The 21,006-nt window shown below is 42.6% G+C and overlaps 2 protein-coding genes across 4 annotated transcripts; both read right to left on the bottom strand.

Annotated features, from left to right (window-relative positions):
• Positions 1-3,387: 3,387 nt before the first annotated feature.
• On the bottom strand, positions 3,388-4,667 carry LOC307074571 (E3 ubiquitin-protein ligase TRIM39-like; the record flags this gene model as incomplete). Its single annotated transcript, XM_079734771.1, is given in 2 exon segments — positions 3,388-3,875; positions 3,878-4,667. Coding segments are annotated over 2 exon segments (1,278 nt in total).
• Positions 4,668-11,072: 6,405 nt separating this feature from the next.
• LOC307074570 (E3 ubiquitin-protein ligase TRIM39-like) lies at positions 11,073-19,840 on the bottom strand. 3 transcript variants are annotated; one of them, XM_079734770.1, is made up of 3 exons: positions 19,708-19,840; positions 19,288-19,598; positions 11,073-14,036 (listed from the first exon to the last, which is right to left on the bottom strand). In XM_079734770.1, the coding sequence occupies exons 2-3, from the start codon at positions 19,594-19,596 to the stop codon at positions 12,717-12,719; spliced, it is 1,629 nt and encodes a 542-aa protein (XP_079590896.1). In that variant the 5' UTR covers positions 19,597-19,598; positions 19,708-19,840; the 3' UTR covers positions 11,073-12,716. The 3 variants fall into 3 exon arrangements, with proteins under 3 accessions (XP_079590896.1, XP_079590894.1, XP_079590895.1); XM_079734769.1 differs by lacking the exon at positions 11,073-14,036 and adding an exon at positions 15,273-15,878 and having other exon boundaries at positions 18,279-19,598; XM_079734768.1 differs by lacking the exons at positions 19,288-19,598; positions 19,708-19,840 and adding an exon at positions 14,449-14,534 and having other exon boundaries at positions 11,073-14,347.
• Positions 19,841-21,006: the final 1,166 nt, after the last annotated feature.

The raw sequence follows: 21,006 nt of genomic DNA, 5'->3' as shown, positions 1-21,006 counted from the left end.
GGAGTCAGCCAGACCAGTTGTTTGAGGTAACCTGATAACCCAAAACTTTCAGTAACTGTTAACATGTACAGTAGCATGTGTTTAATAGAGGGCCATTTGAGGGCATATTTGCATACGTTTTTAGATTTGTCATCATATAATGTTCTTTATTTCCCTGTTATACACACAATAACGCAGGACTGACACACATACACCCACAAACAGGTGTCACCATACCAACAACTCAGCATGAAACAAAAGTCAATCGGTCAGTCAGTCAGGTCAGGTCAGGTTCTCTCTCTCTCTCTCTCTCTCTCTCTCTCTCTCTCTCTCTCTCTCTCTCTCCTCTCTTTACCAGATAAAAAATCATTGACATGACCTTTAAGGCTAATAGCTAGGCTAGTATTTAAGCCCTCTAAACCCTAAGCCCAGAGGACAAGGAAACACCCCCTAAAAGCCCAGAGGGATGGAACCCTGGACCGAACGATAATAAAGACCTTGCACCCTCAGAAAACATACAGAAACAGAAAGCATCGTTGGCAACGAACGTCGTGAAAATGCTCGTAGCTAACAAGGACTCCAGGGGTACTCGTAGGATGCTAAGAGCATTGTTAGCCTACTTTAGCCTCATTGGCGTCACCAGCGGACATTCCGTGTATTGAATGCGTTTTATTAAAACACATCCAATACCACGGAATGCCCAGCTGGCGCGATTTCGCAATAGGCCTACCCCCCAGAACAGTGGTTACCGCCGATATATTACTCAAAGACTACTGTTAGATTCAAACAGCAAAGACAGAGACATGTTAGAAGTCAACAACAACATAATTTATTGCAGCAATTTAAAATTCCAAAAATACATGTGCAGCCGAAATGTACCGATGAAACGCCACGTCACAAGGCATATAGGCCTAATAAAATCAAATGATTCCATTGCTCTTGTGTGGGAGGTCGCTTTCGAGCTGCACTTGCTGTCTCCCTCTTCAACCATCGTGGTTAAAATGTCCTAATATTGATCAATGACAGAAGACATAGGCTACTGTAGACATGAATCATGCTGAGGCCAGTGTGTGTCGGAGAATTTCTGCAGGCGTTTTTTTGTGGCGATTGTTTGAACTCATTATTTGGGTGTCTTCATTCATAAAAAAATTAAAACATTCGGGAGAAGCTTATGCAATAGGCTAATGAAAACTATTCTAAAGAGGTCTAGACTCCGTGCACAGCCCCGCCTTCTCCAGTGAACCAAGAAAGCCTGTGCCGTGACGAACGGGAGAATTGACCCCCTCGGTTTTACACAGGAAACTTGAGATAAGAAGGTGAAATCGCTGGGCGTGCCAAGCTGCGACCCAACCGGCTTGGCAGTGTAAAAAGATATAGCCTACATCAGGATTCTAGACCAAGCTCTCTTAATCGGGTTGGCAATAGCCGTGTGTCAATGCCTAGCCTCTGCGTTTGAATGATAATGAATGAATGGAACATTGCATTTTTAATGTCTACAAATATTCTAGACTAGAGAGTGCGAGCCAATCAATGAAACCTTATGCGGAGTCAGATAAAGTCGGCTCTCTTTGCTGCGCAAAGCCTGTTTCAGAAATCAGCACATTAAGATAAATGTAGTTGTCACACAAGCTATTTTTGATTTTTGCAACATGGAATTATTTCAGGGGGGAAATGCCGTGATAAAATGTACGCACAGTGCATTCAGGATTAGGACTGATACATATGTCAGTCTAGGCCTAATCAATTGTGTTTTAATATCTTTAGCATTCATATTATTGCAGTCTATTCTTTTCGTAGGCTACTCTGCTGTTGGCCTTGATGGGGAGATATTTTAACCCATCTAACCCGATTTTCCTGTGACATTCCTGCCCCATTCCTCTCCCCCTCCTACGGAGCCCATTTCAGCACCGTGTCATAGACAGTTACAATCCTACGTCGTTAGCGCAGTGCACGCTCGTTCATGTAAAGAGGAGTTTCGAGAAACGCTCCAAAGAAATTCAAGATGGTTCGCAAGATCCCTTGTGAGAATGATCGTACGAGCGTGGATCCATCGTTATCGGGAAACAAGGCCCCTGGGCGTTCATCTCACTGGACGCTCTGGATAAAAAATGCCTGCTAATGTTCAAATTTTGCTGAATTTGGCAAACATGATATTCTATAGTTGTAGGTAAGAGAAGGTTTAGGAACCAGACAGAATAGCCACATACAACAAATCTTGTTTTTCATGCCATTGAGATTTCGTATAGCACCAAAAAATCTATGTTTCCTCTTTCTTATCTCATCTCATTCGGTGCAAGTTCTTCCTGCAATGTGTTTCACATTTTAACTTTTAATGGAGTATGTACGGGGTGAGTCCCTAAACCACGCGGTCAATGGCTTGTCCAAAGCCTGTGACGTCATCACTCAGCGAAAGTTCAGCACCTTGGAGAGCGACAGCGGAAGTCGTCTCCAACCCTGTCGGCTGCGGCTATCCTCAACACACCAGCCACCAAGCTCACGCCATATACACGTTGTATTCATTTAACACCTTCATTTTCTTCAATGATGCAATTCGAATAATACTGTGTGTGAGAACGAGACCGCGGACGACTCTTAACTGAACGGCTAATCAAAATAAATGAAGAACTAAAGAAAGTAGTTTGTACCTTAATCATGCGATAAAATGCAAATAAAAGAGAATAATGTCTCACAATGTTAAATAAATAGTCCAATTAGGTGTACTACAAAAGAGTAGGATTAGGGGCCCACAAAGAACGTTCCGCCCCTCTGTTGTGGGAGTGCTACTTGTATACGCCAGGGCACAGGTAGTAGACTAGATCAAAGACAAGTCAAAAGTGTGTTTACACCAAGATGAGAGGATGGAGAGGAGAACAGAGCTGACAAGACAAAGTAATGGTACTCACACACGAGGAGAATCATTACATGTAGTCACTGAGACCTTTGTGTGAATGTATAACACATGTTGGGTTGTTGTATGGTGGACGTTTAAAGTAAATCGACTCCTTCGCTTTTCTCCATTTTTAATTAAATCATAAAAGCGTCATAGATTCATACATTTTATTGTGTCGTCGTTCATGATTCAGAAGAAAGGTAATAATTCGAATATTATGGTGAACATTAATCCCTGAAACAAGTTACACATTACTGCAAACATAAACAACTGTAGAGAAGTAAACCTTTAAAAAAACATAAGAAAAAGACAATAAAGTATATCCTGTAATGTAATAATTTACAATGGGTTATATTTTTTACTATTCAGGGATCTTTTCTTAAGGAAATGTTTCTTGTTAAATTACAAAAGAAAGACATTAATGCAGTTCTCTCAGATCTCACATAGTAAAGATTCTTATTCAAGAAAAAACATTAGTTGTTTTGGTTGTTGGATTATTTTATTAATAAACAAAGGTCCTAGTCTGTTTGATTGACAGGTGAAATGATAAGGGGGTCAGAGTTGTTACCTTCATAATTATAGCGACCTGGACCGAGGAATGGATAGAGAGGCTTAGTAAAGGAGCAGCCAGTAGCAGAGTAGATATGAACCCTGGCTTCCACATCATAGAAGGAGACCAGACCCTCATCATAATCGACAAACACCCCCACCTTCTGGAGCTCATCTCTTCGAGGGAGACGGACAACAGGATGGTCTCTAAATACCAACCCATCCTTGTTGAAGTAAAGAATCCATAAACCTTTCTCAGGGGTCTCTGTGATCTGACTTTTTCTGTTGATGGACTCTTTGGCCACTCCTAAACACCATGCAGCCTTATCTTTAAGATGAACCTCGAAGTAAAATCTCTTAGGATTGTCTGGGAGTTTCTTGACCACTTCTCCATCATGTAGTTGTTTCCCATCCTCAGACCGAATGAGCCTGGGATGAGCTGTATCAGGATCACATCTACTTCATACTCCTGGACCATCTTCAGTTCACCATCAGGCAGCTTCTTCATCTCCATGTTCAGTGTCTCCTCCAGCTGATCCAGGGATCTCCTCGAGGTCCCTACGTATGACGGAGGACGGACCTCCACCGTCGTCCAGTCCCTGGTGGGTGGAGGACTCTTCAGGGATCTGAACGCCTGGAGGAAGTGAAGGTGGTCTTTAGTGTGTAAGAGCTGCTTCATCTCTGAGCTTCTATTGGCTAGATCTTCTATTTCCTGCTCAAGCTCTTTGATGAGGCCTTCAGCTTGTTTTACTGTGGATTTCCGTCTCTCTTTAACCATTTGGTTGTGATCATCCTGGCACTTTTCAATGCAGCGCCTCAGAGCTGTGAGGACCTGCACACCATCGGCTAGCTCTCTGTCTGCATCTTTCTTGTTCATTTCTACTGTGTCTTTGATCTCCTTAATCTTTCCCTTTATCTCCTGGATCATCTGCTGATCTTCAGATACAATCTTTCCCAACTCGACCGTCTTCACGTCATATTCCTCCTCATCCTCCGCTTTAACTTGCGCGGTTGTTCTAAACTGAGCAGCCAGATCTGATAAGAGGAAATTGACCTGTAGATCAGGTCTTGTGTTGAAAATCTTGTTGCAAAGAGGACATTTGTACTGAACTTCTCCATCCCAGAACTTTGTAATACAGGTTCTGCAGAAGTTGTGTCCGCACGGTGTGGTAACTGGAATGCTGAACGAATCAAGACAGATGGAAGATGAAAAGTTTTCCTCAGACCAGGCTGTGTTAGCAGAGGCCATTCCTAGAGACAGACAAGGTTTATGTATTGAGCAATTCCATTATTGTTTTAAATCCAAAACGGGAAGAGAGTTTTAACATCTCTGAAAGTTGTGCTGTTTTACTCAACTTGTTGTTATTTCTGTCTGTCTGACTATTTCTTTAAAAATGCGTTTTATTTTCCTACTGAACGAGAGAACTGCTCCACGTCGGGTGGTTTTGTTTTCTATGAATGTTAAGTTTAGTTTCCTGATCAAGACGTCCTCTCCTCTCCTTCCCTAACACCTGGCTCCTCCCCTAACACCTGGCCCAGCCCCCACGGATGCACAGTTCACTGAAATGTATGCACTGTTCTTCAAATATGTTGATGTTTTTTCAAATATGTTTGAAAACATAATGTAAGACAAAACACAGACAAAGAGATGGTGCTAAACCAGAGACATTGTGGTGATTTAATGGTGATTTGCTACTGTAACTGGGATTAAGAGCTATAGAAAACAATTTACTTAATTGACTTTTCCCTAGGCTGGTATTTTCTCTACAGTCTTGGAAAAACAACCCTTTCCCTGTGTGTACCGGTTAAATGTGCTAACATGGTTTGTGATTCAATATTGAGTTAACGCTGCAAGGCTCATCTCTAACCTCATAAGAAAATTGCGTCATGTGACTCAGGGTAGGGCAGACGAACCAGACCAACAATTTCACTATTCAGAGTCAACACAGTCAATGCCAGCGCAGAAACAGGAAAACAAACCTAAAATGTGCCGTGGCAGTTAACGATGTCAATTATCACTGGTGGTGCATTATGGGTAGCTTTTACTTACCAAGGACAAACAGTGTGAGAATCTAAAGTGACTGACAATTAATATCATAGTTTAGTTGTAGTTGTGATTTTAGGGTTATCAAGGTGTGATTTGGCTAAATGATGTTCCATTAATCCATTGCAGTCTTACATAATTTCAGTTCATGGATTACCTTCTATTCCTTCAAGCCAACTGAATGGGTGGAGTCTGCTTTCCCTCCTGGCTCCGTAGCCAATCAGGTGACCAATCATCGAACACTCAACTTATGGTGACGGTTCAGCTGAATAAAGCTACAGAGTTATTACAGAACTAGCTTATTAAAGACCTTTCTACCTGTGTTATCTGGAGAGCCATATGAAACTCATAACAACTGGACCTTGTCTTTGTTACTCTTTCACTTCAGCCATTAGCTTGGTTCGAAATTATGAGAAATGCTTTAGTGTCTAAAGACACCTGTCCAAAACCCATCCACCCACGACTTAATCAAGCAGAATAATTGTTATTCCTTTCTAAACAAATTAAGGCTGTAGATAAAAAATTTGAGAATAAGAATCACATTTTTGACAATAAGGTTAAAGTAATTAAATAACTTGCAGTCTAGTTATGAAGTGAAACCAAACACACTGTTGGAACTGGTCCCAGCCCACTCTCAGAATGTAAAAAATGCATTCTGGCTGATGTCTGGGAAACTGTTCTCTTTCTCTGAGGGGCGGGGCTTGATTGGAGATCAGGTTTTTATCGTCTCTGGGGTGGAGCCAGAACATTTGATTGACGCCTGATAATCCAAAACTGCCAGTAACAGTTAAAACGTAGTGTAGCATGTGTTTAATAGAGGGCTATTTGAGAGTATATTTACACACATTTTTTTAAATGTCTTGCACTTAAGTTGAGATTTTGACCAGGATGAATCCACATCACTACTATGTAACCAACTACATCACCTTTCATCAAACAAACAACAAAAAACAAGAAAACACTTTTTGGGTACGATGGCTGTATGATGTCATCATATAAGGTTCTTTATTTCACTGTTATACACACAAACAAAGAACACGCACACACAAAAACAGGTGTCACCATATACCAACAACTCACCATGAAACCAAAGTCAGTCAGTCAGTCAGTCAGTCAGTCAGTCAGTCAGTCAGTCAGTCTGTCTGTCTGCCTGCCTGCCTGCCTGCCTCTCTCTCTCTCTCTCTCTCTCTCTCTCTCTCTCTATGTAAATATAATAAGAGTGTAACCTCACATGCCATGGTAAACAGAAGAGTATATTGTGACAAGGGGTGAGAGCCAAAAGGCAGAGAGAGAGGGACACACAGACAAACAGAGAGAGCGAGAGATGAATCAAACCAGATAAATCATTGACATGACCTTTTAAGGCTGGTAGCTAGGCTAGTATTTAAGCCCTCTAAACCCTAAGCCCTCTACAGGACAAGGAAACACCCCCTAAAAGCCCAGAGTGAAGGAACCCTGGACCGACCGATAATGAAATATCTTAGTGGACGTTATAACGATTTAGACAACACAACATTTAACTCAAATGAGGGTTAGATGGTTTTGAACGAGGTTGCTCATCAATGAGTTGTTGTGGGTTTCCTTTGGGAGCCGCTCCTCCCAAATTCTCCCAAACATTGTTTCTTTTCGCTTTGAGCTCACTAAAAAGGCCATGTCTGCTGGCGGTGTGCTGCGCTGGATACGCTACTTATGTTTTTGTTTGATTTTTCTTTTAATAAACGACTAAAATGACTCAACGATTCATGGAATCCTTTGAGTGACTTGAATCTCTAGTCCCTGGTGGCTCGACCAGTAGAGCTTGGCAGTTGATGCCGCGCCCTCAGAGAACCACAGAATGGCCCGTAGTTCAGGGAAGGAACTGAATTCATAAATTAATTTAGGGCTTTTAATCGATAATTCAAGCAGACATCTTTTCTACACCATTTATAGATCGGTTTGCAATATTTATATTCGCTGACTCCCTCTCTAGGTGAAACACTTGCTGGTTCAGGCATCACCTCTGATTGGCTGATAGGGTGACCCGGTCACCTGCTGTTTCAGGCATCACCTCTGATTGGCTGATGGGTTGACCCGGTCCCCTGCTGATTAGGCGCTGATGTGCCACACCTGTCCTCCTCTTATTGAAGCTGAACTGAAGGGGCGTTCACAAGGGAGCCAGCAGCCCTGCAGCCCCACAATGAACCAGGACTGTTGAGGGGCTCAGGGGACCCGGTTGGTTGGTTTGTTTAGACTCCTCGTCCAAAGGATCCCCAATGTCCTCCCTGAGCAGCCCAGACCTGGGCCTTCATCTCACTGACGCTCTGGATACAAACGTACTCTATTGATCATATTTTGAGTTATGGTGTGGCTAACCTGATCTTCTACAGTTGTAGGTGAGAGAAGGTTTAGGAACCAGACAAAATTGCCACATACAATGAGTCTTGTTTTTTAATGCCATTGAGATTTTGTCTAGCACAAAAAAACTGACAACAATCTGTTTTCTTTTTCTTATCTCATCACATTCGGTGCAGGTAGTTCTTCTTGCCAAGTGTTTCACATTCTTACTTCTTTTTAAATGGAAGGATGTACAACGGGGCTGATTCCCTAAACCACGCAGTCAGTGGCTTGTCCCAATCATGTGACGTCATAACTCGGCCATAGTTCAGCACCTTGGAGAGCGACAGAGGAAGACGTCTCCCACTCCCACACGTCTGCTGCGGCTATCCTCGACACACCAGCCACCAAACCAATGCTATATACACGCTGCATTCATTTAACACCTTCATCATGTTATGAGAGAGAGAGAGAGAGAGAGAGAGAGAGAGAGAGAGAGGAAAAGAAAGGGAGATAGAGGGATGAGAGAGAGCGAGAGAGAGGATGGAAGGACAGCACTGTGCGGGTACGTTATGGATTTAATGGAGGTTATCAGAGGTTATCAGCCCCATAGCTATAGGTCAGTGGAGGCCTACTTTACCTCCCAGGAGATTCAGAAGGACGTTATCATCCATTCTTATGCTTGAAGTCTATATATATATATATATATATATACACGACAGTTTATAACATTTATGTAGACAAATGTAAAGTTATGTATCTCTATATTTATGTTATAAAGACTGAAATAAACCAGTCGACGGAATGAATGCGAGTACGCCTCCGGCCTCCTGCTTTTTCAGGGATTCTATTTTAAAATATTTGCAGTGTTTAAAGAACTAGTGCTCCCCCTCGTGGTTGAGCCATTGATTACTCAATGGACAACAGGTGTGCAGCCTCACAGAGTCCAATCAGTCTGACTCGGCCAGATGAGGCTGCCTCGACCAGTCATCAGCATGAAACCCACAATATTGTACAGAAAATGCACCTATTCCCCTGAATTGTACAGAGAACGTACCTATCCGACTGAATACATAGCGTACTGAGTTTGTACCTATTCCACTGAAAATGTACCTATTCTACTGAATTCATATTGTACTGAGTTTGTACCTATTCCACTGAAAATGTACCTATTCAACTGAAGACATATTGTACTGAGTTTGTACCTATTCCACTGAATACATATTATACTGAGTTTGTACCTATTCCACTGCAAATGTAACTATTCAACTGAAGGACATATTGTACTGAGTTTGTACCTATTCCACTGAATACATATTATACTGAGTTTGTACCTATTCCACTGCAAATGTACCTATTCAACTGAAGAAATATTGTACTGAGTTTTTACCTATTCCAATGAAAATGTAGCTATTCCACTGAATACATATTGTACTGAGAATGTACTTTTTCCACTGAATACATATTGTAACGAGAATGTACCTATTCAACAGAAGATGTTCCCATTCTGCTTTTAGTACATTTTTATTCAAATCTCAAAAGTTTACAAACATTGTATTTGTGAAAAGCGAGTGTCACATTTCCCCAGATCCTACCATTTAGCCCTGTTTCCCTGTGCATACATACAGAGCACCACACTACAAACAACGACCACACACCACAGTTTAATCCACTTCATTTATTTACATGATACATAATTCAAAAAGAGGGGGACAGCCCGAAGCCCTCTATAAGACAAGGAAACCCTCCGCTTAAAACCCAGAGGGAAGAATCCCAGAGGCAGAGCCCAGAAGAGGGATCCTCCAACACCTGAGGCTGGTATTGTTAACCACAGTCTTTATAAAAGCAGGCTATAAGTGCTATTATGGTTTGTGATTTGATATTGAGTCAACACTTTTGCGGGTCACTGTAGTTATATGAGGCTTATCTCCAAGACTAAATGAGTACAAGTCTGCAGACGACTCTTATCAGAACTGCTGATCAAAACAAAAAAGTGAACAAGATATCAATGGAGAGATTCTCTATATATACTGTATATATAGATATAGATAAATAGATAGAGACCACGCTCTGATAAAGTCGACCAATGACAACCCAGGTCTTCAAGCCACGTTACAGCTCAACCTCCAGACTCCCCGTGTCGTAGCGGGTGTTAAACTAAAGAACAACACCCTCTCATCCAACAACATGGCATCAGTTATAACCTAGTGTCGGACAACACACACACACACACACACACACAACTGAGTGTAATTGTTTTTACAACAGGTTTTCTTTTGGGGTTCTTTCTCCTCTGTTCTTACTTGGCTCGTGTTTTTCTTAAAGCTCCAAGGGTCGCCATGCGACACCAACCCAATCTGTCTGACTACACGCGCCAACTCCCCTTTACCGTAAAGTCTATACAACCGCGAACATTCGCGGCTATCTACCGGCGAACAATGACGTGTTTGCACGTTTTTAAACGGCACCTGCTCTAAGTAGCCCACTCGAGGTAATTAACAACGTAATCAATTAATGAGTGGCACGTGGCTGTGGTTTGTACCTTAGACATGCGACAAAATGGTACCAAAAAAAAACAGAGAATCATGTCTCAGAATATTAAAAAAAAAGTTTACTTTAAGTAAGATTACCGTAAGTGTACACAAAAGAGTAGGATTAGGGGCCCACAAAGAACATTCCGCTCCTCTATGGTGACACCCGCTCCCGCCACTGGGTGTCGCTGATAACACTGATTATGGGACTGCTGCTTGTATGCGCCAGGGCACAGGTAGTAGACTATAGCAAAGACAAGTCAAACGGGTATTTTACACTAATGTAATGTGTATGCAAGCCAATACTTAACACAATCCTGGTTGAGCTAGAGAGGAGAGCAGAGATAGGAGAGAGGAGGAAGAGAAGAGGGTAGGAGAGAGGAGAAACTAAGAAGAAAGGATGGAGAGGAGAGCTGTCAAGACAAAGTCACGGGACTCACACACGGGGAGAATCTTTACATGTAGTCACTGGGAGCTTTATCTAAGAGTGTTACACATGTTTGGTTGTTGTATGGTGGACATTAAAAGTAAATCGACTCATCAGCTGTTTTTCCATTTTTATTTAAATCAAAAGAGTTGTCATACAGTCATTTTATTGCGTTGTCATCAGTGTTGGGCAAGTTACTTTAAATTAGTAACTTATTTACAGTTACTAGTTACTTCTTTCAAAAGTAACTCAGTTACTTAAAGTTACTCATTACTTTCAAGGTAACTAGTTACTAGGGAAAGTAACTTTTTTTTTCTGAATTATCTTATTAATGTGTTAATGTGGCAAAGGACCGCCAGTCCTCTGGCTTGCTTACACGTAAGTCCTATCCTACCACAAGCGCAACGCGCCACCTAGTGACCTGAACGTGCCATAGCAGTGTAGTAGTGTGAGTGCAAATGAATGAAATATTTCCATTGTTTCCAACTGTTTCCAACCCTCTACAAATGCACACACCAATTATTTTGGGGTTGATGTGGCATAGTGTTCGACAAAACAACTGTAAAATTTGATCATTGTACCCAGTATCACTACGATGAAGCAGTGGATCAACAAAACACAACATACAGTATATTTTGAAACTTTTGATAGGCATATTTATTGTAGCCATTGAAACAGGTACAAAGTATAGTTTTGGCAGTGCAAAAATTAAACTGTGCCTCCGACCATTTAGCAACTGTAGGACTCAATAATATGGCAAAACTGATACAATAGATGTTTACAATGTAAACACAGTGAGGTTTATCCGTTCTTTGTAACATTAACTCAAAACAGCTAAACTCCACCAACTGGAGACCTCATCATCAATAATGATGGGCAAACTTACAAGTATTTTCAGCCTCACAAAGAGAAACTAAATAAATAAAAAGTACTTTCAGCCTCACAAACATAGTTAATGTTTAACAAAAATAATATTTGTTTTACTCTGGCCATTTAGATAAATAAAACAACTGATGAAATCAATAATGGTGGATAAAGAGCTTTAGTAGTCTCTGTTAGTATGTCTATGTCTATATCAGTCTTTGTCCATACATCTCCATCATTTGTTTAGCTGTGTCTGGGTTAAAGCTTTGTAAAATCAAGCTTTTGTTGTTTGGCTGGAGTGGCTTCTCCTTTAGCGTCGGCGAAGCTGACGCTAGCAGCAGCATCACCTGTGTTACCTTTTTAAACTAGCTTGGTAGATGCGTGTTGTTTCTAAAGATGTTTCTGAAGATTAGAATTGCTAGTTTTTGATGTGGCTAGAGTTTTCGAACCTCCACATAGATGACAGGTCACCAAAATATTCCTTATGTCTTTTACCGTCAGAAAGGAAAAATAATGTGCATATTTCCATGAGAAATACAACGCCTTGACTGTCGTCGACTGCCGCCATTGTTTTAATTCATTTACTTGCGCGTCGCTGCGTCACATGACTCACGTCCGCTTCACGTCCACCACGGAAACTGTAGTCCTGGGTTATGCACGTGAGGTAACGAGTAACGAGCCTGTTTAAATCGCAGTAACGATTAACACGTTACTGATTTTGACAAAGTAATTAGTTACAGTGCTCGTTACCGCAAAAGTAACGTAGTTACTGTAACGCGTTACTTAATAACGCGTTAGTCCCAACACTGGTTGTCATTATGGTGCACATTAATCCCTGAAACCAGTCAAACATAACTACAACCATAAACAATTGTATAGCAGTAAACCTTTAAAAAACGTTAGATAACAGACAATGAAGAAAATAATGTTAGCTAATGATTTACAATGGGTTATATTTTATAATAGTCAGGGTTCATTTCCTGCAGAATTTCTCCTTGTAAAATGACAGCAGTACGATACTAATGCATTTCTCTCAGATCTCACATAGTAGAGATGCTAATTCAGGAAACAACATTATTTGTTTTGGTTGATTGATTATTTTATTATCAAACAAAGGTCCTAGTCTGTTTGATTGACAGGTGAGATGATCAGGGGGGCAGAGTTTATACCTTTATAATCATGGCGGAGTGGACAGAGGATTGGATAGAGAGGCTCAGTAAAGGTGCAGCCAGTAGCAGAGTAGATATGAACCCTGGCTTCCACATCATAGAAGGAGACCAGTCCCTCATCATAATCAACAAACACCCCCACCTTCTGGAGCTCATCTCTCAGAGGGAGACAGACGGCAGGGTTATCTCTAAATACCAAACCATTCTCGCTGTAGAAAATATTCCAGTAACCCGTCTCAGGGGTCTCTATAATCGTACCTATTCTGTTGATGGACTCTCTGGCCACTCCTAAACACCATCCAGTCTTGTCTTTAACCTGGACCTCAAAGTAAAATCTCCCTGATGAGAAGCTCTGCCTCGTGAGAACAAATATATGCATTGTAAATCTCTTAGGGTTGTCTGGGAGTTTCTTCACTACATCTCCATGATGAACTTGTTTCCCATCCTCAGACAGGATGAGATTGGGATGAGCTGCATCAGGATCCAGAGTCACATCTACTTCATACTGCTGGACCCTTTTCAGTTCAGCAGCATCACACAGCTTCTTCATCTCCATGTTCAGTGTCTCCCCCAGCTGATCCAGGGATCTCCTCAAGGTCCCTACGTATGACGGAGGACGGACCTCCACCGTCGTCCAGTCCCTGGTGGGTGGTGGATCCTTCAGGGATCTGAAGGTCTGGAGGAAGTGGAGGTGGTCTTTAGTGTGCAAGAGCTGCTTCACCTCTGAGCTTCTATTGGTCAGATCTTCTATTTCCTGCTCGATCTCTTTGATGAGCCCTTCAGCTTGTTTCTCTGTAGATGTCAGTCTCTCTTTAACCATTTGGTTGACATCATCCTGGCACTTTTCAATGCAGCGCATCAGAGCAGTAAGAACCTGCACACCATCAGCTATCTCTCTGTCTGCATCTGCTTTGCTGTGTTTAACTGTGTCTTTAATCTCGTTAATCTTTTTTTGTCTCTCCTGGATCATCTGCTGAACTTCAGCCTCTATTTTCCCCAGCTGGGCCCTCCTAACTTCATATTCCTCCTTAAGAGGTACAACTGGGTGGAACTTGTGGTCTGTCTCTGTGCAGAACTGACACACACACACCTGTTCAGTCTGGCAGAAGAGCTCCATAAATCTTTCGTGTTTCTTACACATCCTGTCTTCCAGACGGTCCATTGGCTCGACCAGCCGATGTTTCTTCAGGACTGCGACTCTCTGATGTGGCTCCAGGTGGGTTTGGCAGAATGACATAAAACACACAAGGCAGGACTTCACGGCCTTCAGCTGGGGCACAGTACAGACATCACAGGGAACTTCTGCTGGTCCAACACAAGGCTGCTCATTTACTCTTACGGACGTTCCAAACCGATCAACCATCTCTGATAAGAGGGTATTGACCTGTAGATCAGGTCTTGTGTCGAAAAGCTTGTTGCAAACAGGACATTTGTACTTGACTTGTTCATCCCAGTACTTTGTAATACAGGTTCTGCAGAAGTTGTGTCCACATGGTGTGGAAACTGGACTGCTGAACACATCTAGACAGATGGAACATGAAAAGTTCTCTCCGGACCAGTCAGCGTTGGCACAGGCCATTCCTAGACGAAAAGTTTATGCATTGAGCAATCCCATTATTTTTGTTATTCCATAACGGCAAAAGTGGTTCTAACTTATCTCAAAGTTGTGCTGCTTTACTCACCTTGTTGTTGTTTCTGTCTGTCAGACTATTTAATGCGTGTTACTTTTCTCCTGAAAGAGAGAACTGCTTACACGTCGGGGTGCATTAGGTTTCGTTTCCTCAACATGACGTCGTCTACTCTCCTCCCCTAACACCTGGCTCCGCCCCCACGCACTACATTCATTCACCGTGCCGGCCTCTTCAAATGCGTCGATATGTGTTCTCTTCTTTCTGGACTTAAAAAGAGAGCCGGTGCAGAACGAGAGACATTATGGTGATTTAGCGGTTATTTGCAATTGTAACAGGGATCATCGGTATATATTCGTGTATATTCCCGAATACTTTACATCCAACCCCGATCCGATTTTCGACGGAAACTATGACAAAGAACTGTTTATTGGCGCTACGCTGCTACAGGAACTCTACCCGATATGCACGCGCACAGTGCACACACGAGCAGCAGAGCTGAGGGCACTAGACAGCGAAACAGTCTGGTCAGTGGGGGTTCTCCTTTTGCTTTTGGAAAGTTTTCCCCGTTTGAATAGTGCACCCCCTGCTGGTAAAAGTAGTTCTGACACACACACACACACACACACACACACACACACACACACACACACACACACACACACACACACACACACACACACACACACACACACACACACACACACACACACACACACACACACACACACACAATCGTTTAGTGTTATCGATCAGAAGGATATTCCCCCTCCCCCCCTTAGCAACACTATAATGACCATCAATATTTATCTAGATATGAGAGGACATTCTTTGGGACACGTATTCACTCAACAGTCCTCATTCTTTAACATGTTTTTGCCTTTATTCAATCTAATAAAACAGGTCAAGTCAGGAGGATACCTAACAGAAAGGTCCAGGATAAGATGAGCCAATAGAATCACTGTATACAGAGGAACAAGGACCTCCGTGCAGCGCCTTGTTCCCCGTGATAGAAACAAAACATACAGAAACAAAACTAAAACATGAACTACATAAAGAATCTGTTTGGTTACACATTCAGGGAGCTAGCTTTGTTTAAACAACACACATTATCTCCCTCTTATCTTGCCATATCTGTTAGACACACACACACACACACACATGCACATAAACACAGTGGCACATACGTGCCCACAAATACACCTGTCCAGGCATTATAAGGGCAAAAATATCAATAAAAAAAAAGTAACAAAAAACATTAGCTGTGTTACCGTTGCTCAGGGGCTAAAGTTTGAGCAAAGCACTTGGTGTGTGTGTGTGTGTGTGTGTGTGTGTGTGTGTGTGTGTGTGTGTGTGTGTTTGTGTTTGTGTGTATAGGAGGAGGAAGGTGGAGAGGGTGGAGGACAGCTGAGGTCGGGGGTGTAGTTGACCCCGGCCGATCACACGTTGTTGGGCTTCTTTGATACCACCATGGGAGCCCACTTCTGAGGAAGAGGAGGAAGAGGAGGAGGAGGAGAGAGTGATGCAGAGAGTGATGCAGACCGACTCATGGATTGAAAGACCAGTGTGACTCAAAGAGAGACGAGAAAAGATAAAAGAGAGAGAGTATGGGACACACGCAATATACAGTGAGAGCGAGTGAGAGTGTGAGAGTGAGATAGAGAGAGAGACACACACACACATGGGCAGACAATCTTTCCACTATCTGTGATAGAAAGCTGAGGAGATCCCTGCCAACGTCCAGGCTCAGTAAACACAACCTGGCCATAGAGCAAGGCCGTCACAGGCAGACCTGGCTACCCAGAGAAGTCAGGCTGGGTCCATTCTGTCACCAGGAGAGGGAGACAGAAGACCACTTCTTACTGCAATGTATGAGGGACAAGGAGCTAAGATACTTTATTAAATCCTACACATCCAGAACTCATTCAACATCCCTGCTGTCAAAAACTGGCGTGTGGGAAGAAGGACAGAGGCATAGCACTGCCTGCTAGATCCATGGACGCAACAAGAGATTCAGTTTGACTGCCAACTCATTTGGTATGTAATGGATTCATTATCAGTGGTGTTCATTCGTATGATCATTCATGTGTTGGTAACTATTAGTTGTTGTTTTGTTCTGTTTGTCAAATGGTTTGGCAACAGTGTTTCATCATTCATGTCAATAAAGGAAATTGAGTTTAGTTTAATTAAAAAAGAGAGAGGATGAAGACAAAGAAAGATGGAGAGAAAGAGATTAAGAAAGGAGAATGAAAGAAGATGAGATGTGAAGAAGATATTGACAAAGAGGACGGGAGATACAGAAAGAAGATTAGAGATACAGAAAGACAGATGAAGGGAAATACGAAACAGTGAGAGAGTGAGAGAGAGAGAGAGAGAGAGAGAGAGAGAGAGAGAGAGAGAGAGAGAGAGACACACGATATATACAGTGTGAGACCGAGAGTTTAGGGAGGCAGAGATAAAAGGAGTGAAATAAGAGTGAAAGAGAGTAGAACTATAGAGGGAACAGGAAGAGAGAAAACAGAGAGAGAGAGAGAGAGAACAAGACATGAACTTTGTGGATGGAAGACACAGGCCTTATCCCGTTGACACAGAGACACGCATCAATGGCAGTCAGCTTCACTGAAGGAGAGAGGGAGAGACTCCCTTTCTCCTGCAGTGAATGGAGGGAGGGAGGGAGGGAGGGAGGGGAGGAAGATATTATTCAGTACCTATTGAGAATGTAGCTATTCCACTGAATGCATATTTTAGAGAATGTTATTTTTCTACTTTTTCCCCATTCTACTTTTGTCAATTTGAATTGTAGCCAAGAAAGTTTCCATACATTGTATTTTGTTGTCAGGCATAATTCAGCATAAATTAATATGAACATTTTGTTTAAAAAACTGGGTTTTCAGCTAAACTTGCACTTCACAAAGTCAGCATTTTCAGTTGCTGTAATCATTTGCAATTTTATATCATTCAATCTATAGAGATATCATTCAATCTGAGAGAGTGAAGGTGGGAGAGAGAGAGGGGGCAGAGAGAGATAGGGGAGGGAGGGAAGGAGGGAGAGAGAGGAGGTAGAGAGAGAAGGTGGGAGGGAGAGAGAGAGAGAGGAGGGGATGAGAGAGGGGAGGATAAAGCGAGAGATAGGGAGATGAAGACAGAGTGAGGTGAGGAGAGAAAAGAGAAACGGAGAGTGAGAGGAGGGAGAGAGAATGAAGGAAGGAGGGAGAGAGTAAGGGAGTAAGGAGAATGTAGCTATTCCACAGAAAATTACCCCACTATACTTTTTGCACATTTGTATTGAAATAGAAAGTGTGCAAACATTCGACTATGTTATCATTCATAATGTTGTACTCGCCCCAAACATTTAAAATTGTTGACATTGTTGCATAAAAATATGCAATCTAATCATGTATCATGGGCTTTATTGTATAGTAGACAGGGTTATTTTAATAATAAATGTATCCTTGTTACATGACAGCAGTACAACATTAAAGCACTTCTCTCAGATCTCACATAGAAGAGATTCTAATTCAGGAAACAACATCAGTTGTTTTGATTGCTTGATTATTTAATCATCAAACAAAGGTCCTAGTCTGTTTTATTGACAGGTGTGATGATCATGGGTGCAGAGTTTTTACCTCCATTATAACAGTAACCTGGACAGAGGATTGGATAGAGAGACTCACTAAAGGTACAGCCAGTAGCAGAGTAGATATGAACCCTGGCTTCCACATCATAGAAGGAGACCAGACCCTCATCACAATCAACAAACACCCCCACCTTCTGGAGCTCAGCTTTCAGAGGGAGACGGACAGCCGGGTTATCTCTAAATACAAACCCATCCTTGTCGTGGTAAAGGGTCCAGTATCCCGTCTCAGGGGTCACTATGATCTTACCTTTTCTGTCGATGGACTCTCTGGCCACTCCTAAACACCATGCAGTCTTGTTTTTAACCTGAACCTCAAAGTAAAAGCTCCCTGAGGAGAAGCTCTGCCTCGTGAGAACATGTATATAGTGTGTAAATCTATTAGGGTTGTCTGGGAGTTTCTTCACTACACCTCCATCATGTACTCGTTTCCCATCCTCAGACAGAATGAGACGAGGTTGAGCTGTATCAGGATCCAGAGTCACATCTACTTCATACTGCTGGACCCTCTTCATTTCAGCATCACGCAGCTTCTTCATCTCAATGTTCAGTGTCTCCTCCAGCTGATCCAGGGATCTCCTAAAGGTCCCTACGTATGACGGAGGACGGACCTCCATCGTCTTCCAGTCCCTGGTGGGTGGAGGATTCTTCAGAGAAATGAAGGCTTCGAGGAAGTAAAGGTGGTCTTTAATGTGTGAGAGCTGCTTCATCTCTGAGCTTCTATTGGTCAGATCTTCTATTTCCTGCTCCAGCACTTTGATGAGGCCTTCAGCTTGTTTCTGTGTGGATTTCAGTTTCTCTTTAACCGTTTGGTTGAAATCATCCCGGCACTTTTCAACACAGCCTATCAGAACAGTGAAGACATGCCCACCATCAGCTATCTCTCTGTCTGCATCTTTCTTGCTCATGTCTACTGTGTCTTTGATCTCCTTAATCTTTAGTTTTCTCTCCCAGATCATCTGTGGAACTTCAGCCTCTATCTTCCCCAGCTGGGCCGTCTTCACTTTATATTCCTCCTTTAGAGGTACAACAGGATGGGATCTGTGGTCTGTCTCTGTGCAGAACTGACAGACAGACACCTGTTCAGTCTGGCAGAAGAGCTCCAGAAGTTGATTGTGTTTCGTACAAATCCTGTCTTCCAGACGGTCCATAGGCTCGACCAGTCGATGTTTCTTCAGGCCTGCGACTCTCTGATGCGGCTCCAGGTGGGTTTGGCAGTAAGAAATAAGACACACTATGCAGGACTTCACAGCCTTCTGCTGGGTCCCAGTACAGACGTCACAGGGAACTTCTTCTGGTTCAACACATGGCTGCTCTTCTACTCGTGAGGTTATTCTAATCTGAGTAGCCAGCTCTGATAAGAGGGTATTGACCCGTAGATCAGGTCTAGTGTGGAAAAGCTCGTTGCAAACAGGACATTTGTACTGGAGTTGTTCATCCCAGAACTTAGTAATACAGGTTCTGCAGAAGTTGTGTCCACATGGTGTGGAAACTGGGCTGCTGAACACATCCAGACAGATGGGACATGAAAAGTCCTCCTCAGACCAGGAAGTGATAGCAGAGGCCATTCCTAGACACAGACGACAAGGTTTATGTATTGAGCAATTTCATTATGTTTTTAATTCCATTAACGGGAAGAGAGGTTTTAACTTATCTAAAAGTTGTGCAGTTTTACTCACCTTGTTTTGGTTCCTGTCTGTCAGTCAATTCTTTCCAAAATGCGTGGTCTTTTTTTCACCTGAACGAGAGAACTGCTTCCATGTCGGTAGCTTTTGTTTTCATGAACCTTAAGTTTCGTTTCCTAAACATGACGTCATCTCCTCTCCTCCCCTAACACCTGGCTCCGCCCCCACTGACACACAGTTGATGTTTCAACTTCTACACAATAATCGTGTAATCGTGAGACCAGACCCTGAATGACATGTAACGGCACATCTTAACGAGTGTGTTCCGTTATTCAGTGTGTGGACTACAAAGATGGCAGAACGGCCCATCGCACGCCACCCTCTCCGCTTGAGAACTTCTTTAATAGGTCCATGCTCGAGAACAACCCAAAGCCCGTCTGGAGGAACAACCCCAATTCCTCACGGTCCAAACCGAAACTCTCGCTTAACTCTCGCGATAAAACCAACGACGTGAGAGAGACGTTACTGAAGGAGGGCAATAGATGACGTCAGAGCGCAGACAGGCGTGATGCGTAAAGGAATGAAGAATATTGTATAGTCATTAAAAGTACAGGAAGAGTTTATTTGAGTAAACGATTACTGAATAAATCATTTTTATTCAAATTGAGTCAGTCTCATTTCCTGTGCTTTAAGTAATACACTTAAGTTAACGTTGTGTTCACTAAATAACCACACTGGTTACTGGTGAAGCAGGGCTGCTGACTTTCTTTCCACTGTTTGCCACTGGCCATGTGAGTGTGTGTGTGTGTGTGCATGTGTATATATATAGGCCTATATATAAAGGGTTTACTGGCACTCTTGGCTCAGCCACTGCATGTATAGTTATCCGTTTTTTACTGTTTGCATAAGAAGAAAGGCCTTTAATGACCATTTACTGGTACACCTCAAATCAAAGGCTGTGATCCAGTGTTCTAGAGCATGAAGAACCATGAACACCTATCAGCTAGAACCCATAGACTGTTACATAATATGGTCTGATACCACAGCGTTGTAAAATACTTGATCCTGATTGGTCGATAACGTTGAGCAATCAACGTTGAAATAAAAATAACATTGTCAGCGTATCCCATTATTTTTCAAGAATGGGACGCCTCAACCGTCATGTGACTCGGGGTAGGGCTGTCAAACCAAACCAATGCGTTCACTATCAAGAGACAGCAGAGATCACCAGGGCAGAGAGCACACTGGTGGATTTCACTATGTCAGTCTGCAGACGTATCAGCGACGGAAGCTGGGCCAATGCGGTTCAGAGTACTAAACGCTGCTATGTATTGTTGCATATTAACGCTAGAC

The sequence above is a fragment of the Pollachius pollachius genome (assembly GCF_949987615.1).
Source record: "Pollachius pollachius genome assembly, chromosome: 4".
In the NCBI taxonomy this organism is placed as follows: Eukaryota; Metazoa; Chordata; class Actinopteri; order Gadiformes; family Gadidae; genus Pollachius; species Pollachius pollachius.
The sequence above is the reverse complement of the archived record's forward strand: the minus strand, read 5'-3'. Positions and strand labels throughout refer to the sequence as shown.